General features: G+C 33.0%; 5 protein-coding genes across 6 annotated transcripts; 3 read left to right on the forward strand and 2 right to left on the reverse strand.

Moving 5' to 3' along the window:
- The first annotated feature begins 1,020 nt into the window (after window positions 1-1,020).
- LOC112736813 (B3 domain-containing transcription factor VRN1) lies at window positions 1,021-4,008 on the forward strand. 2 transcript variants are annotated; one of them, XM_025786434.3, is made up of 4 exons: window positions 1,021-1,587; window positions 2,433-2,991; window positions 3,077-3,285; window positions 3,376-4,008. In XM_025786434.3, the coding sequence occupies exons 1-4, from the start codon at window positions 1,528-1,530 to the stop codon at window positions 3,727-3,729; spliced, it is 1,182 nt and encodes a 393-aa protein (XP_025642219.1). In that variant the 5' UTR covers window positions 1,021-1,527; the 3' UTR covers window positions 3,730-4,008. The 2 variants fall into 2 exon arrangements, with proteins under 2 accessions (XP_025642219.1, XP_025642220.1); XM_025786435.3 differs by having other exon boundaries at window positions 1,068-1,587; window positions 3,086-3,285.
- A 2,986-nt stretch (window positions 4,009-6,994) lies between these two features.
- On the forward strand, window positions 6,995-9,399 carry LOC112736814 (B3 domain-containing protein REM20). The gene is made up of 7 exons (XM_025786436.3): window positions 6,995-7,141; window positions 7,274-7,369; window positions 7,923-7,996; window positions 8,152-8,572; window positions 8,656-8,765; window positions 8,875-8,943; window positions 9,046-9,399. Exons 1-7 carry the CDS (start codon window positions 7,039-7,041, stop codon window positions 9,280-9,282), a joined length of 1,110 nt encoding a protein of 369 aa, XP_025642221.1. The 5' UTR covers window positions 6,995-7,038; the 3' UTR covers window positions 9,283-9,399.
- On the forward strand, window positions 9,084-10,790 carry LOC112736819 (uncharacterized). Its single transcript, XM_025786441.3, has 2 exons — window positions 9,084-9,223; window positions 10,179-10,790. Exon 2 carries the CDS (start codon window positions 10,185-10,187, stop codon window positions 10,563-10,565), a length of 381 nt encoding a protein of 126 aa, XP_025642226.1. The 5' UTR covers window positions 9,084-9,223; window positions 10,179-10,184; the 3' UTR covers window positions 10,566-10,790.
- A 233-nt stretch (window positions 10,791-11,023) lies between these two features.
- On the reverse strand, window positions 11,024-12,685 carry LOC112736815 (uncharacterized). Its single transcript, XM_025786437.3, has one exon. The coding sequence runs from the start codon at window positions 12,064-12,066 to the stop codon at window positions 11,179-11,181; it is 888 nt and encodes a 295-aa protein (XP_025642222.1). The 5' UTR covers window positions 12,067-12,685; the 3' UTR covers window positions 11,024-11,178.
- A 225-nt stretch (window positions 12,686-12,910) lies between these two features.
- On the reverse strand, window positions 12,911-16,650 carry LOC112736811 (uncharacterized). Its single transcript, XM_025786431.3, has 2 exons — window positions 14,569-16,650; window positions 12,911-13,857 (listed from the first exon to the last, which is right to left on the reverse strand). Exon 1 carries the CDS (start codon window positions 16,567-16,569, stop codon window positions 14,686-14,688), a length of 1,884 nt encoding a protein of 627 aa, XP_025642216.1. The 5' UTR covers window positions 16,570-16,650; the 3' UTR covers window positions 12,911-13,857; window positions 14,569-14,685.
- Between the last annotated feature and the right edge of the window lie 1,180 nt (window positions 16,651-17,830).

Here is a 17,830-nt window from a genome sequence, read left to right on the forward strand (position 1 = left end):
TATTACTTTGAATTTTTTAATACTTATATATACTCTTGTATATTGTATCATTCTGAACGCACTTAAAAATATATTATATTTTCTTTAATTCAGTCTCTTGTTTCTCACATGGTATCAGAGCATAACTTTTTTTTCCTCTAGAAAAAGTAGTCCATAGTCCTTGATTTGGGTCTGAACGTGAGGTCCAGATCTTTCTGAGGCAGCCTCCAACTTGTTTGGTGTCGATGTGTCGCCGTCTGAGTTCCTCGTGAGGAGGTGGGGGGAGGGGGAGGTGGTACCTGCAAGAGACTTCGATACTTAAGTTAGCAAAGATTTTAGGCAGGGTTTAGTAGATTAGAATGTGTATATACCTGATGAGTGTTAGTGTATTTATGGTATAGTTGATAAAGATTCGATGAGACAGTTACTTATTTGGCAGGTGGAGCTCCCTTCGTTGTGTCTGACCTCCTTAAAAAAGGTCGGGTATATGCTGGAGGGCACCCTCTTGAATCGAGCCTTTTATTTTTATTAGGTTTAATTTTTATCCTTTGCCTCAAGGTATGAACAACAATTATACTACATGTATGTTGATAATTAATTTTTATATTTTGTTACTAAAAAAAACTTTTTTCTATAAAATTTATATTTATATGTATATTTTAGTGAATTCTATGTGTTTCGATAAGATTATATAACACAATTTGGTAAATTTTAATTCTAATTTTAGTGTAAAAAATTTAATAAACAAACTTAATTTAAAATGAGTAGAATAGATTATAAAAAGATATCATTTTTCTTATATTCTTCTTTTGAACAAAATAATGGTAATTCTATAACTTATATAATTTTAATTAATATATTTACTAAAAGGATTGTATTTAATATTTATAATTAACTTATTCAATATTCAATATTATACTAATTAGTAAAAATAACAAAAGTAACCTGTCAAAAAAATAAAAACCGGTACAAAGATAGGGACCCATTAAAAAATAGCTCTCTTCTTGTACCCAAAAAAAGAGAAAAATAAAAAATAAAAAAAAAAACACTCTTTTTCAATTTCTAACCCCAAAGGCAAAGCAAAAACAAGGGGGATTTAGGATTGAAAAACCCAAATCTGGAAAAAAAAATTAAAAAGAAGAAAAAAACAAAAAAGGCTCCGAGTGAGCGAGTTTGTGGTGGTGACTCGGTACCGAGTCAGAAACTCGCTAGCTTTTAATAAGGTTGTAGGTCACCAACACGTTGAGGTCTTTTTTTTTTTTTTGTTTTTTTATAAGGTTTTAGGAATCATTGTTTAATTTTTTTATTTAAAAAAAATTGTTTGACCCAAAAAGCAGAGAAGGTAGTGAGAGGGTGAAGAACAGAAAGGGTGTGAAGTGAAGAAGCAGATCTGAAGTGAAGAGGTGAAGAAGAAGAAAGAAAAAAGAAAAAAGAAAAATCCCAGTAATTAGAGAGCCCAAAGTTGAAAACTTTGGATCAAAGGGTTAACAAAAAAACAAAACTTGGTTATGCTTTGAGCCTTCTTTCTTGGTCTTCACCCCCCAAAAAATGCCTCGCCCTTCTTTCCATAAGGTTATTCTAACCACCACTCTCCAATCCAAGCAACTGGTACATATCTTCTCCCTCTTTCTCTCTTTGTTTCCGTTTTTGTGTGTATTTTTTGTTTTTTGAGGAATTATCAATTATGATTAGGTTTATAAGAGATTTGAGTGAGAGTTTGAAGAACTTGTTAGACTGTGTTTCTGGGTCTTGCCCTCTTTCCGCAAGTTTGGATTTTTTTTTTCTTTGGGGTTGTTTAAATACACGGTTGTGTCTCCTTTGAACATTGAGTTTGTTTAATTGCTATGAAGGATTATTAGTGATGAATAGGGTTAATGGTGTTGGGACTTTTTAAGATGCTGCTTCTTGCCTGAGCTGAAACTGAAGTTAGTTGTGGACTTTGTAAAGTGTGGTGATTCGTTTATTTAATTAATTACAGTAGTTTTGCTCTTGAATCTCACTATGTTCTCCATATAGAGAAATCTACTCTAAAATTGCTAGAACCCTTGTTGTTTTGATAGATAGTGCTGAAGAAAAGTAAATAAATTTAGTGTTCTGCTTTCTGTTCCAATTTCTCTATTGACATTAGCTATTATTTCCTGGCACTACCTTTATTGAGACAATTATGATAGAGTGAAACTGTTTTTAATACTTAAACCTAAGAAATATTTGGCATCTTTTCAGAGCCTGTATGTGATATCTGTATGACTGTATTTGGCATTTGATTTGAGCTTCACTATTCACATTATTTCAAGTGTTCTAGTTCAGGTTGAAGAGTTTCATTATCCTGAATTTCACTTGCCTTAAAGCTGAACTTGTTGAAATGGATTTCAGAACATAGAACATTGCATGTTTGAAATGAATCAATATATGGTCTCCAATTTAATATGCGTAACCTGATCTGTGAATTGCAGAGAGTACCAGATAATTTTCTGAGAAAATATGGGGGTGAGCTTTCCTCCTTTGTTAACCTGTCTGTTCCCGATGGTAGTTCGTGGCGTGTGGGACTGAAAAAGGTAGACAACAAATTTTGGTTCATTGATGGTTGGGCAGAATTTGTTCAGCGCTATTCCATCGGTGTTGGATACCTTTTAGCTTTCAGATACGAAGGAAAGTCGAATTTCAGTGTTCACATTTTTAATTTGGCTACTGCTGAGATAAATTATCAATCACCCACACGAAGCAGCAATGAAGGATCTTACTTTGCGAATCGCCTCAAAATTTTTGAAGAAATGGAAGATGAAGACTTCACTGAATCCAAACCAGCCTTGCAGAATCTATTTAACGGGTCAAAACTTAATAGTGTAAACTGGGGTGAGGGTGGGAATGCTCTTCCTGCGAAAAGTGCCAGAGATATAGGTCTTCAGTTTAATGCAATTGAGTTTAAAAAATCTACTGATGAACTGAAATTGCGTGCTTCTTTCGAGGAAAAGGCCAAAAAAACTGCAAGAAAGAAGCGTAAATCTGAACCTGGTAAGCTATAATTAAGTTATAACTATCTTTTCTTTTCTAGGATTTGGTTATCAAAACCTTGAATTTTATGGTCAATACATTTCAGGAAGTGCAGAAGGCCAGGAAGCTTCTGATGGACAAGAAGAGGAGAGAGAAATGCGCATTAGATTCTATGAAAGTGCTTCTGCAAGGAAAAGAACCGTGACGGCTGAGGAAAGAGAAAAGGCTGTCAACGAAGCGAAAGCATTTGAACCATCTAATCCTTTCTGCCGGGTTGTCCTGCGGCCCTCCTATCTATATAGGGGATGCATAATGGTATGATCCCGTGAAATTCACCACGACAAACGTTGTTATTCTTCTTCAGCTTTATATCCGGCATACTAATAACTTCTTTCTGTATTTCAGTACTTGCCATCTTGCTTTGCAGAAAAGTATTTGAATGGTGTTTCGGGATTCATCAAACTTCAACACCCTGATGGGAGACAGTGGCCAGTTCGCTGCCTTTATCGAACGGGTAGGGCTAAGTTAAGCCAAGGATGGTTCGAATTTGCGATAGACAACAATCTAGGCGAAGGCGACGTCTGTGTGTTTGAGCTGCTTAGAATGAAGGAAGTAGTGCTGCAAGTTACTATATTTCGTGTCACCGATGAGGCAGAATTCTTGAGCCCTCCTCCTTTGCTGCTGACCCAAAATGTGAACCAGGCCAAGCTGTTGAGAAGCCCCATGCAGCAGCATCACCTTACATCACCTAAAGGTTAGGAATCAGCGGCGGCTTCAGTCGCGATAACCGCCCCCTACTTTGTATCAATCAAATGACTCCTCTTGCTTCTGTGTGTTCAGTTATTCATCTGATTTCTGTCACGTGGAACTTGGATGCTTTTCTTTTCTTTTTCTATGTTGATAAACATTTCAGGATGACTCAAGTGGAACATAGTTATTTGTACTCTTAGTACCTAGTACTGTCTGTTTTTCTCTGCTGTTATTGACTTGTGTTGTAAATAGATTGTTCAATTGCAACTAGTTTTTTTCTGAACTGAATCATTGGTTGTCGCATAACTGTTAAGATGCTTTTTAAATTCTGGTTTTTAAGTTTGACTTTATATTTTATTGCTTCATCTTCACATTTATCCTCATTGTAACTTGATATGCATGTTAGGCTGTATTAATTAACAAAAATGCTACTTGTATACCCTTTGATTGTTGTCATTCTATACTTTTTGTTTGTACTAATGTAGGTCCAATCATAATGTCATGTTTTTAGAACACATGAAATTTTGTTATCTTGGAAGAGAAAGAAGCAAGTAATGTGAATGCATTACTTGTCTATGATTAACCATGAACACCATTTGCTTGGGAAATAATGTTACAAAGACTTTTCGACATAATATTCAATTTTAAAACATAATCTTGAATCACAAAGATTATATAGATTTCCCCCTTTTTTTTTTCAGAATACCATATTTTATTTTAGAGTAAAGTACGTTTTTGTCCCTAACGTTTGGGGTAAATCCTATTTGTATCCCTAACGTTTGTAAAAGTGATTCAATGTTATCCTACTATCAATTATACTAACAAATCAGATTATATTTTTCAATTTCTCATTTGGATGTATTCATTCTCAATTAGATCTCACTTGGATGTGTTCGATTTTAATATTATACCCACTATTTGTGTTTAGATTTAATCATGTTCCTAGAAAAGTGAATTATGTAAATGTTGTAGGAATTAGTTTCAACATTTGATGAGCTATTTCTCGGAGTAGATCATCGATTCTATAACATACATTTGTATTCTAACTTCAAGAAGAGATTTTTTAGAACTCAAACTAAAGCGCTCATTATGTATAATTGACGGCAGGATAACATTAAATCACTTTTACAAACGTTAGGGATACAAATAGGATTTATCCCAAACGTTGGGAATAAAAACGATACTTTACTCTTTATTTTATTTTTACTTTTATTAATAGTTTAATTTTACTCCTAACTGTAGCTCTTTTTTTTACCAACTTATCTTACTTTACAAATATATAGGTAAAATAGAAAAATCAATGCAATCCCATGGGGTTTAGGACTACTTGTCAACATGCAGAGAAAGAATTGTGTTATTGATGAATATTTTTTATTTTATATACTAAGTAGATTCATATTTCTTTTAATTGTTAATTAAATGTAAATTTAATTTTAAATAAATTTTGTATTTTTGTTAATAGTTAAAAGCCGTAGCTTGACTCAATATAGCATATTGGAAAATAAAATTAGTATTTTTTTTAAGGATACATCATACATCCATCATTGGAAGAGGCTAAGAAGCTTCAATAAATTGTATCTCTCTTTCTTTTAAGTTAGTCAATTTTTTTTCCCTTTTTATATAGCTCTAATAAATGATGTAACGTGTATCTTGCAATTTTGCTTTGAAGAGTTGGTTGATGAGAATCTTTGAAGATCGTGAATTTATAGTATTGCGTTTGGTTTTTTGTAGGAAAAAGAAGTGTGTCAAAATAGAAATAAGAATAACATATTATTTTGGTCTCCAAAATTTGGGTTAAATTCTAATTTAGTTCATAATGTTTTAAATATCTTATTTCTGTTTCAAAAATTTTTAAAGTTTCTATTTTAATTTCAAAAAAATTTTAAACGAATTTAATGTTATCCCACCATTAAATTTGACACAAATAATTCGCATATTAAAGAACCAATAATAGTATATAAATAAAATAATTAATTCACCAACGTTCACTAATATAAAATTTTTTTCTTTGATTTTGAAGCGCATTGAATGATTGATTATTAGGATTTGTAATTTTGTAAAAAAAAATTAAGGACACAAAATATTATAAAAAAATTTAGTTATATTTTTCTAATACATGAAAAAAGTTATGATTTAACTAATAACGTTATTAACGTTCATGACACCGCTGTGAGTTATTACGACTTGGACAAATGCAAGTTATAAATGAAAAATATCTTAAAAATGAAAATTTGCTTTCATTATTTCTTCATTAGTCAAGAAAATTTCATGTGCCAACCTCCCAGGCTATTAAAATATTCATTAAGTAGTATTACTGTTTTTGATATTCTTAATCCACTAAACTTTTAAAATAGTATTTGAAAGTTCATTCAAAGATGTTAACGATATATAAATTCTTAAAAAATTTAAAAATACAATAAAAAAATTAAATATTAAATATATATTTTAAAAAAACTTTAAAGATCATTTTTTATTCAATTTTTTACAAACATCATTAAAAAATTATATTTTTTTATTCTAAAAAATTTAGCAATTTTATATTAAGTGGATTTTTTAAAAGTTTTTTATTGCGAATGACCAATTTTTTTTGAAAAATAAAAAAAATTAGAAATTAAATTTTGTTTTAATTTTTTTGTGTATTCTCTAAATATTTATTCAAATATTGCCACAAAAAAATAGATAAGTCATTTGTTAAATATGAAAAAAAAAATTCACTTATAAAAAAAATATAATATTGATTACTTTTATGGTATTTTTAAATTATTTAGGAGGTTTTTTTTTTTGTCAGCGTCTAAATCTTTCAGATATCAAATTAAAAGTTAACTTTTCTTTAAGGGGACCATAAATTAAAATGAAATAAATAGCAGCATCACTTCATATATTAGTATATTATTATGATAAATTCATAAATAGTAACCATGGAGTCCAGCAGAGACTTTCTCTCATATTCCAATGTTGTATGTATGTATGCATGCATGCATATTCCATTGCAAGACCCCAGATGAGTTCTTATTTCACTTGTCCTGAATTCTGGACAGCTTTATTCTTTGCCTATCTTTGGAAATAAAAAAAAGTAGCTCCTTAATAATAAGTTACCTAACAGTAATGCATGCAAGCTAAGGTCAGCATAGTATTCTAATTTCTAAAAATGATAGTAGTGATGAAAAAGATTACATTTACATCAATGCAATTGAATTTGGCAAGTGATGAGTGTAAAGTCTTAAGTCAATCACTAATTAGACTGTAGCAGATAATATATATTTTAAATTCTTATTTTTTGCAAAACCGCATCTGATCTTGTTATTCTTCCTCTCCAGTATGCCTTCTTCTTTATTGTTTGTTATCTCTCTGAAATTGATTTCTTCTTTCTTGTTTAGCATTCTCTCTATCACTCTTGCTTTCTTGTTCCCCCTCCCAAAAGGCATTGTTTTGTTCCTCTTTTTGGTTTCATTGTTATGTGTTTTGGTGCTATATATGCTGCTGCTATTGTTATGTGTTTGGTTTCATTATGATTTTACTATGTTGTTACTGAAATTTCCTATTTTTGTTTCAGGTTTTGCATCATCAACGTTGAAAGAAAGCACCTTTGTGCAGATCTGGACAATATTTTTTTCCAGGCAGATCAAGAACTTCGATATACACTTTTTTGGTAAGGTTTTTTGCTTCTTTCTCATTTCTCTTTAATCAATTATGCGGAAATTGTTTTTAACTGCAGTCATGTACCAAACTTTGGTGTTAACTTGTAGTTGATATATACAAAATCATGTGTATATTTTGCATACTATTTTTCTTTGATTTTCCAACTTTGAGTTTTGTCAACAGCCTCAAAAAATTGAAGACTGTTTAATTTTAACAGACTCTGCATAATTATGAACTGTTTCTATAACTTTTTTTTGCTTGCGCTTCCTTATATATTGTGATGTATTTTCATGTATTTTGTCAAGGTCAAGCTTTTAAAATTTGTTTTGGAATTAAATTAGGTATGCACGTTTGTGAGGAGAGTAGAATAGTAGATGATTTTGTCAAAAGTCAATCTCTTTGATTTGTATTGTGTTCTAATTTGCTAATAGTTAATCAAATTTGAAGAAATGCAGCTATGTAGAAAACATTCATAAAATCCCTTCCTCAGCTATGAGTGAATTGTGAATTGAAAGGAGTTACAGAATTTCTTGATATTGTAATATGAAATGTGGAATTTTCAGATATGATGAATACTTCAGCTGAGCAATCCTCCTTCTTCAAAGTCTTCCTTCCACAGTTTAGCTCTGAAAAATTGGTAACTTCTTAATTTAGTGTGTGTATTTTCATAATGGTACATTATTCATGTTTGTAAGAACAGAGTGAATGAGTTATTAAATTTACTATGATATGATCCAGACTTGATTAAACAATGATCTTCTTTTCTTTTCTTTCTTTAAATTGATCTTGCAGCTACTCCCAGAAGAGCATGTGGCATTGACAAGGATGAAAGAAAGGGTACCTGAGGAATTCATACTGAGAAATGGAAGAGGAGGAGCATGGAGGGTGAAGACAAGTTGCATTGGTGAGAAGGTGTGTTTTGATGATGGATGGAAGGAGTTTGTAAGTGATAATGGTATACAAGAAGCTTGTGTTATTATTGTTTTCAATCCGGATGGAAGCAGCACATTCGAGTTCAAGATCTTTGAAAAATCAATGTGTGAAAAGACACAAACGTTGGAGGAGGAGGCGGCAGTGGAGATGGAGGAGTCATCAGAAGGAGAAGAAGAAAATGATGATGATGATGATGATGAAGATTATGAGGATGAGGATGAGGATGAGGACGAGGATGAGGACGAGCATAGAGCTGGGAAAGCTCCTGCAAAAAGGGAAAGTAAGTTTTAAACTTTGTTTTCATTTTTCAGTTGATTTCTTTGTTTTTATGCTGCATGAGACATGTTTTGTATTTGGTTTTAGGGGGAAATTACAATGATATTAAGGAGTATGGAGAAATTATTGCAACTTATATTGATCAACACAATCCATACTTTGTTGCCAAAATGAACAAATCCAGACCCAATGAATTGGTTAGTCTAATTCTTTCTGTGTTTCAATGTTTCTATTAAGTTTTAGACTTTTAAAACCTTTTTATACAAACTATTTTGTATTTAAATTCATGGCATGTCATTATTGCAGCATGTTCCATGTAAGCTCATTAAGGAGTACTCCATTACCATCCCAGAAACTATTAAACTATGTTGCAAGGTATAGTTTTATTTTATTTTATTTTACAGTTTCACAATTATATATAATAGGTATTTAATTAACCTATGTGATAACTGATCACTACTATCTTTGCTATTACAGTATATCAAAGTGAACTCGCCGGAGAAGATAACTGTTGAGAGTAGTCCTTGGCCTGCTTTCACCGGAAGAGCGACTAAATGGATAGACGGTAGAGTTTGCATTAAAGGGTGGGGAGGATTTTGCAGAAGGAACAATGTAAATGCAAGTGCTGATACTTTCATATGTGAACTGAAGATGAGTAAGAACATGAAAATAGTAAAAATGATACAGGTCTATGTTGTTAAGAAACAACCTTAGAGGTTGTTTTATATATATGTATGTATATATGTTGTTAAGAACTGAGCTTGACTTGTTCATTGTCTATATACTCATCTTGAGCTTCTCCCTTTACAATGTATATATGCATGTGAAAAATCTGGTGCATGAAACAGATCTATGTTTTCCAACCCCAACAGTTTAATTTGTGGAGCCTCTAACCCTATTTAATTATCAGTATTACTAGTTATTAACCAACAATCTATGGTTAACTTTCCACAAATATCTAGCTAGTAAGATCCATCAAATGACTTTAATAACACATTTTTTAATTTAATGATTTCACATAATAACAAGATTGGTGAATCAATATAATAAATTGATTGTCCTAATTTATTTCTTCTTACACGAAATTGGTGAACCAATTTAATCTTAAATTGGGTTTTCAAATATTTTGAATATAGTAAATTACAGTATCTTAAGTTGGAAAATAATTTATGTTTTGGACTAAATTCAAACTCCCAAATAAGTCGTTATGAAAAACGAAAATGCTACTTGTCTTTTAAATTTCAGTCTTTGGTTTAAAAAATTCGAGAAGTTACTTACTTTTTATTTTCTCTTTCTACTAAAGGCTAAATAAAGGACAATTTTTAAAGGCAAATAGAATTCAAAAATCTTCAAATCTTTTGGATTAAGATAAGAAGAACAAAGATAGTTCAAAGGAATGAATATTATTAACTAAGCATACGGTAAACTTATTTTCTTGGTCACAGCATCTAAAGTTGCATGCCACATAACACAACTTGCTATCATATTCATATGTTCTAGTCAACCATCCACAGTTTCCTTACCTTATCCATACAAACACTTTGTATTGTATCTCAATTTTCTTTGTTAACAAGTGACTTAATAGTTCATTTTCTTTGCATACTTTTCAGATATCAATGATGGCTGCAGCATCAGCAATAATGTCTACTTCTACAATGATGGGAAATGCTACTGTTTGCACCACAAGGAGGAGGAAGAGAAGTGTTCACTACGTTGCAGGGTTGAATTCTTTTGGAGGATTGAAGGTGCAGAACAATGTCACCTCATTAGGCCATTCATTGTGCACTGAACAATCCTTTGCAAAGGTTGTGAGCTCATTGAAGGGAAAATCCAAAGGTGGTGGTGGTGGAGGAGGAGGAGCTGCATCTTCAACATGCAATGCTGCAGGTGAGATTTTCCAGATTGCAGCCATCATGAATGGACTTGTTCTTGTTGGTGTTGCTGTTGGATTCGTTCTTCTTCGAATCGAAGCATCTCTGGAAGTGGCTGCTGAGTGAGAATAAGCTCATGAAACAGTTTCAATTTGATTCATATATTTATTATCTTCAAAGAGATTGAATCTTTCTTTCTGCTAGTCTTGATGTGAAGTAGAACATTAAAAAGAAAAATCCGGTATCTGAATCCTATTATATGAATTTTAATTGGTACAAAACAAAGAAATATACACAAATATGTCTGATTTTCTTAGAGATATCTGGTCTTAATAATAATCAATTTCAATAGTTTGTTATTTTTTGTTATTATTATTTTTTTCTTTTTTTCCCCTCAATTTGAAAAATAATGGAAATCTGAAACCTGTTTACATTAAGTTATCAAAAGAAAAGGCCCCTTTATTTGGTGCAAAACAGTAAGAAATTGATGTATGCAGAAACATCCCTTATAATAATTAACAAGTCCAAGATCAACAACTTGTTGATTGAATTTTAAGGGTATTCATAAAGCAATCAACAGGATCTAGAGATAGCATGCTTCTGACATTTATTGGAGATTATTACCTTGATATACACTAGACATTTTTAGAATTCTTACAATCAAAATCCAACATAGTGTTGGATACATTATATTGTATTTCATGATCTCAGATCTTCATTCACTTGAAACTATGGTAGATTATTTCGGCTGCTTGAAACCTTCACTCGACATGGAGGAGTCAGCGCCTTTATTATGAAGTCTTTCATATTCCAACCTATCTGCAATGGTGTATCTTCTAGCTAGTTTCAAGCAAACAATTCCTGCAAATATCAGAATTGAGGAAAGGATCCAACTGAATTGTAAATTGGCTAATGCTCTCGCGCGAAAATCAGCCTCTTTAGTGCCACAAGTAACTGCTCCTAGCATATGATTTTCATTGGCCATTGGCAAATTCATTACACATCCTTTAGGAACAAGTCCAGGAACCCACAGATTAAACCCCATGTTTATAAACCAACACCCTTGGAAGATTACTGATATAGAAAGTACAAGTGCCGAGGTGAAACTGTTGGGGAAAGTAGTTGCAGCCAGAGATGCTACGAACGAGACTAGTACTATGAGCTGCAACAACCAATGGTAATGGCCTTCAAGTCCAACATGGTCTGTGGAATGAAAGTGGAGTAGGAAGAGTTCTTGGCTAAACACTGAGGATGCAAAGATTCCAACAAAGCCAGAGAAGAGGTCAAGCGAATCGGTTAACTCTGTAGAGAGCGCGAAACCAGCAAACAAAGCTAGGTGTATGAACATGGTTGCATGCTCAAAGTTATCAAGCTTAAATGCATAGTGAAAATGAGGGAAGTCCAAAACTTGCATAAAAATTGCAAGGATGGAAAAGGCCAAAAGGGAAACAAGTTGCAAGTGCTTAAGTCTACTAGAATACTGAGGTGTGTTAAGTTGGTACCAGAATCTTGCAGTGAAGTTAGAAGGGCCCTTCAAAAGGTAAGATTTGATGGTGTTTATGGTATGCCATAGGCCAAGAAGGGCAAGTGCTAACCCTGGAACTATGTGTCCTACAAAAGAACCCATGCCAAATTTTTTTCCTTGAGAAGATAACCAGTCTTTGAGGTTGGTTTCTTCATTTAAATATATGAAGCTTTTGCAAACATTGATGCTTTCACGAAACAAAGTGCTTTATTTGATGTATGATTAGTCCAAAATTTGACTCAGTGCATGGTGCATGTGTTTCCACAAACAGAAAAAGAAAAACCTGTTCTGAGCAACTTCATGAAAGAAGATTCTTAGAAGTCTCACGTCACTTCAGGATATAGCCATCATAACCTTTATAAGTATTATGCAATTCTGACTCTCTGAGGTAGCTTTTGGAATTCAGTTAGACTCACTCAATTATTATATAGTATAAAAATTTATGCTGTTTTGCTACTAAGATAACTTAAAGGGTTGTGTTAGGCACAATTAATTCTAATAAAGATGAAAATGGGGACAACATGTCCATCAGAAATTAAAGTAACCTTCCAAGTAAAGGTTCAAGATATAGTGTTTTCTTCAAAAAATTTGATGGACTCAAAATGGAAATCCGCATCAGAGTTGAGAAGATAAGATGTAACTCCACTATAAAAGGAAAAAAACAAGCCATATAACATCAATAACTGATGCAGGGTTCCATTTGGTAGTGAAACTGAAAACGTGGTTGGCTTTTTGCATTGAAGCATGCGAAGCTATAAGTGTCCCTTGGAGGAGTGGAGAGTGAACCTTGTCCAATAAATTCATGTGGCTTAAGATGTTCCCACTCACTCACTCAGCAAAGAAATTGGCTCACCATTACATCAGAATTCAGGTAAAAAAAAATTGTGTATGACAGCAAAAGTGGGAAGATTCTATGAATATTATTTTATCACTATAGTGATGTGAATAAGATAAATTGATTTGTATTATTGATCATGGTATGTGTATTGTGTGGTCCATTCTGAAAAGTTCTCACTTTAGAGACCAATAAAATGATATATCATATTGCAGACTTCTAAAAGATTACAAAGAACAACCAGATTAGGAACAAATACAAGTGTGATCTCCTTTGAACATTTGAAGAAATGCACTACTAATTCTGTTAAATTAACAACACCACTATGATAGTATGATGTATAGCTGTAGAAGTAGTAAACCTTTAAACATGGATGAAGCCCTCTCTATAGTAGTTTTGAGAATTCTAAAAGAACTAAAAAATAAATCATAAATAAATAAAACTGAGTGGGATCAGCTACATCCTACATGAATCAAACGATATCTTTGTGTCCTATCATTTATCATGTTTATAGTAAAACTATTTACACATAATTCTCCCTTGACTACCTCGTGTACGGTCTTTTTGGATCTTCCTTTACCTTTCGCCACTTGTCTATCTTCCATTTGATCCACCCTCCAAATTTGCCATGGCAATATAAGTCAACCAAATTACCAATACCATGTTGGTCAAGCAACAGGCAAGCTTGTCCGTTTTCAATGGTCTTGAATTTGAGTCTTGGGATGAAAAAACACAAAATGGTTACAATTTCTTGAACCATATTAGTAGAATTTTTGGTAATGATAGGGCTAACTAAAGGGGTCATCCTCCTTTAAAGTGAAATTGTAGTTTTCACTCTTGAACAACCAAAAATGTTTGGACAAAACTACCCTGGCCAATGAATGGTTGACAAAGACTCATAATAAGGCTGAGAAAAGAAAACTACCTTGGCCAATGAAGGATATACAGAAATGGCATAAACAAAAGGTAGATTGAGATTCAGCAGGCACTTCCACTTCCTTCTATATAGATATACAATATAATCTTTCAAAAGCTTAGCTTTAATGTTGTGTTGCAACCTATAATGAGAAACTTACGTGCGTTAATCAAATAAATAAAAAAGCAACAAAGTCAGTATCCTCTTTAGAAAGTGGTGAATTAGGCCATATCCTTTACGTGCAAACTTAAATAAATAGAAGGCCAATCAAAGTGAAATCACTTATATATATATATATGTCAGGACAAATAAAAATGAAGAGTTCCAAAGGGAGAAAAAAATAAAAAAGGTGGTTTCATGGTCTGTCTTTTTGGATAATCAAACATGAGTTATTATTTTATAGAATTATAGATATAGGATTCCTGCTTCATCTAAAAAATATTCATAAAAAAAAAGTCAAAACTGAAAATCTACTTTGCAAAATAGCAGAGATTGAAATCATTAGCATAACATAAATATCAGGAAAGATTAAGCTAAGGCTACTGATTATTTAAGGGAACGATTTTTCATTAGAAAAGTAACAAACATTTTCGTCACTTTTTTCCACCAACTCAACAAATTTTCTATGTAATTTATGCACTAAACAAGGCCGAATTCAATCATCAGCTATACATCACAAAACTGAAAGAAAATTATTAAAAAAAATTATAATAATCTTACAACAAAAGAAATGAGCAAAAGAACATTATACTTTCCCAAGAACTGCATTAAAACTTGTTCATATACGGTACAGGCACATTTTTGTCCCATACATAATGCATCTTGTAGAAGCCAAGAATTCCAAGAGACTTACATCCACCAACCTTCAAAGATAGGAGTTCCCGCACGAGTTCCCTCTGTGTAAATGATTTTCTTCTTGAACACCGATATTTCCACATTCAACTTCGAGCCAATGAGCACGAACAAAAGGTTATTGATCATCATTTCCCACCACTTCTTCAACATTCTCCATTGCCTCAATCACACACAGGTAGGTGCTGTCATCAGGGGTAATGCCTTTACTTACCATTTCTCTGAGGAGCTCTTCAGCATGCTCTCCTTCTCTCTTTCTGCATAAGCCTTGTATAAGAGCATTGTAAGTAAGAAGTGTAGGATTAAATCCTGTGGTCAACATTTCATCACGAACTCTAAAAGCATCCTTCATATCGCCCTTTTTACTGTATCCACTAATGAGTGTATTGTAACTAATATGATCAGGCTTGATCCCCTTTCTTTTCATCTCATCAAGAAGTTCGCGAGCTTCTTCCACCTTCCCCTCCCTGCAGTATCCTTGCATCAGGGTATTATAAGTGACTTCATCCGGTAGAACCTTCATCCGGTCCATCTCTTTTAAGAGTTCAAATGCTCGACTGATGTTACCATTTACGCAGTGACCACAAATCAATGCATTAAACATTATGATATCTGGCAACAGACCTTCTTGTTGAATCTTGTTAAACAAGTTATCTGCCTCTACCATTCTGTCCCTTTTACCCAGAACATATATAAGCGATGTGTAAGTTACCAGCGTTGGCCGAATCCTTTCCCTCTCCATTTCATCGTAAAGCTCAAAGGCTTTCTTTGCATCCCCACATCTGCAATACCCATTAATCAATATGTTATATGTAACAGCATCCAAATTCATCCCCTTTTCTTGCATCTCTTTGATCATATCATCAGCTTCCGCTGTCCTCCCTTCCATAAACAGTGCATGAATAAACACATTGTAGGTTACCATAGATGGCACTATGCCTTTGCTTATCATCTCATCCCTGTACGCAAAAGCCTTACCCAGGTCCCCTTTGTTGCAGTAAGCATCAATCAATGCATTATATGTCACTGCATTGGGAATCAAGCCAAACTCCAACATGTTACCAAGTATTGCAGATGCCTCTTCAAGCATTCCTGCCTTACACAACCCGCTAATGAAAGAGTTATAAGTGTAAGCATCCGGCGCAAGACCTTTACCCTTCATCGTTTCAAAGATCAAGCTTGCCCCTTTGAGTCTCCCTCTCGAACAGTAAGCATGGATCATGGTGTTATAAGTAACAACACTGGGCTTGACACCAAGAGCATCCATTTGGTCAATGAACTCTTTTGCCTTGCTCAACTTCCCTTCTTTACACAACACATTGATCATTATGTTAAAAGTGTAGACACTGGACTTAATCTTCATCCTGAACATCTCAGCATAAAGAACCCAAGCCATCTGAGTCCTATTCAATTTCAAGAACAAACTCAGCATCTGGTTACAAGTTTCAACTTTGGGAACAACCCCTTTTCCTTTCATCAAGGAGAAACACTCCATGGCCTCATTGGGCTTCTTGAGCTCACAATAAGCCTTGATCATAAGATCAAAGACAATGGTACTACTAGTCTTGGCACTGAAGTGATCATGGGCAAGTGATAGCTCATTGAAAATGTCCTGGGTGGGGGAAATGGAAGAGTGAATGAGGTGCTTGAAGTGGTCAATGGCGGGTTTTGGGGAGGAGAGGCGAGAGAGGATGCAGAGGGAGAGGCAATGGCTGGTGAGGTCAAGGGAGGAAGAGTGGTGGAGGAGGAGGAGGGTGAGGAGGTGGTGGACGAGGTGGGGGGAGTGGTGGAGGGCGGTGAGGGTGGAAGAAAGGAGGGAAGGGGTGAGGTTGGGGGCGAGGTGTTCGACGAAATGCCACTGAGAGGATTGGATTGAATGGAGGAGGTTGGCTTCGGAGATCGGTGTTTGGGGTTCGGAGAGAGTAGAGAAATGGGGAGCAGGGGTGGTTCCTCTGTGTTTGAAGTTGGAAGGTTTGACTTTGAAGACTCTGAGAAACTTCATAGCCACAGAGAGTGAGTGAGAGAGAAGGCACAGCCGCCACAAAGCGCAGGAAGAAACCTTTGAATATTGAATGTATCGGATCTTCTCGAGTTATAGTTTAACTTTTGGATTTTTTTAAACTCAATTAAAATTAGTTATTAAATTAATTATTAATGTAAATTATATATTAAAAATTTAAATAATATATATTTATATACCAATATATAATGATTAATAATAGTATAATACACAATAATCATTGTCTGTATAAAAGTAATTTATGTATAAAATTTAAAAATTAATTATTTTATTAATTTGTTTTTATTTTATTTTATAATTAATTTTTATATTAATCTTCTTCTTTCTCCTCTTCTTTTTTTTCTTCTCCTTTATTATCGTTGTCGTCGTCGTCATCATTATTATTATCATCTCCTCTTCTTTCACATTTTCATCTTTTTTGTTTCTTCCTTCATCGTCGTCCTCTTCGTCGTCATCATCCTTGTTTTTATAATTTTCTTGTACCAACTTTCATAATTTTTTTTTTTCACCTTTTAAGAAGAATGAAAAAATCAAACAAAAATAAAGAATTATGCAACCTTTTGTTTTACTTTTTAATTTATTTTTTTGACAATAAACACAAAAAATTTTAAAGGAAAAACACACTTTACAATAAAAATACAAAAATTTTACACCAAAAAGAAAAAAATAAAAAAATTGCAGCACTCTGTTTTACGTGTGTCGATTGAGAAATTTTGGCATTACATTTTTCTGTCTTATGTTTTTTTCCAAACAACTCCTCTTCCTCTTTTTTTTTCCCAAACAACTCCTCTTCCTTTTTTTTATATAATTTTATTGTTTAACTTTTTAAAAAGAATAAAAACAAAAAGAAAAAGAGAAAAAAAAGAAAGAATTATGCAACTTTTGGTTTATTCTTTTCTACAATAAAAGCAAAAAATTTTAAAAGAAAAACACGTAACCTTATAAATAAAAAGACAGAAATTCGGTACGAAAAAAAAAGAAGACTAAAAAGAAGCAAAATAAATATAATAACAAATCCAAAACTTTTAAATATTTTGATGTCAAAATTAAAAATTTTTTGTATTAAAGTTAAGAAATTTCGGTACTGTTTCACGGCAAAAACGATGTGTGATTTCACAGGTATGTCTATGAGTAATTTTTGTTAGATTTTTTTTTTGTGACCGTTTTTGTTGGATTTAATATAATTTAATCAGATTTGATTAATAAAAATACTTAAATAAAAATTCTTAAATATGTAACATGA

The sequence above is a fragment of the Arachis hypogaea genome, chromosome 13 (genome assembly GCF_003086295.3).
Source record: "Arachis hypogaea cultivar Tifrunner chromosome 13, arahy.Tifrunner.gnm2.J5K5, whole genome shotgun sequence".
Classification (NCBI taxonomy): domain Eukaryota; kingdom Viridiplantae; phylum Streptophyta; class Magnoliopsida; order Fabales; family Fabaceae; genus Arachis; species Arachis hypogaea.

Coding starts and splice junctions, on each gene's coding strand:
- LOC112736813 (XM_025786434.3), top strand. CDS start 1,528: ATGCCTCGCCCTTCTTTCCATAAGGTTATTCTAACCACCACTCTCCAA. Junction 2,992..3,076: donor GAAGCGTAAATCTGAACCTG/GTAAGCTATAAT, acceptor AATACATTTCAG/GAAGTGCAGAAGGCCAGGAA. Junction 3,286..3,375: donor TATATAGGGGATGCATAATG/GTATGATCCCGT, acceptor TCTGTATTTCAG/TACTTGCCATCTTGCTTTGC.
- LOC112736814 (XM_025786436.3), top strand. CDS start 7,039: ATGCCTTCTTCTTTATTGTTTGTTATCTCTCTGAAATTGATTTCTTCT. Junction 7,370..7,922: donor CTTCGATATACACTTTTTTG/GTAAGGTTTTTT, acceptor TGGAATTTTCAG/ATATGATGAATACTTCAGCT. Junction 8,573..8,655: donor AGCTCCTGCAAAAAGGGAAA/GTAAGTTTTAAA, acceptor ATTTGGTTTTAG/GGGGAAATTACAATGATATT.
- LOC112736819 (XM_025786441.3), top strand. CDS start 10,185: ATGATGGCTGCAGCATCAGCAATAATGTCTACTTCTACAATGATGGGA.
- LOC112736815 (XM_025786437.3), bottom strand. CDS start 12,066: ATGGGTTCTTTTGTAGGACACATAGTTCCAGGGTTAGCACTTGCCCTT.
- LOC112736811 (XM_025786431.3), bottom strand. CDS start 16,569: ATGAAGTTTCTCAGAGTCTTCAAAGTCAAACCTTCCAACTTCAAACAC.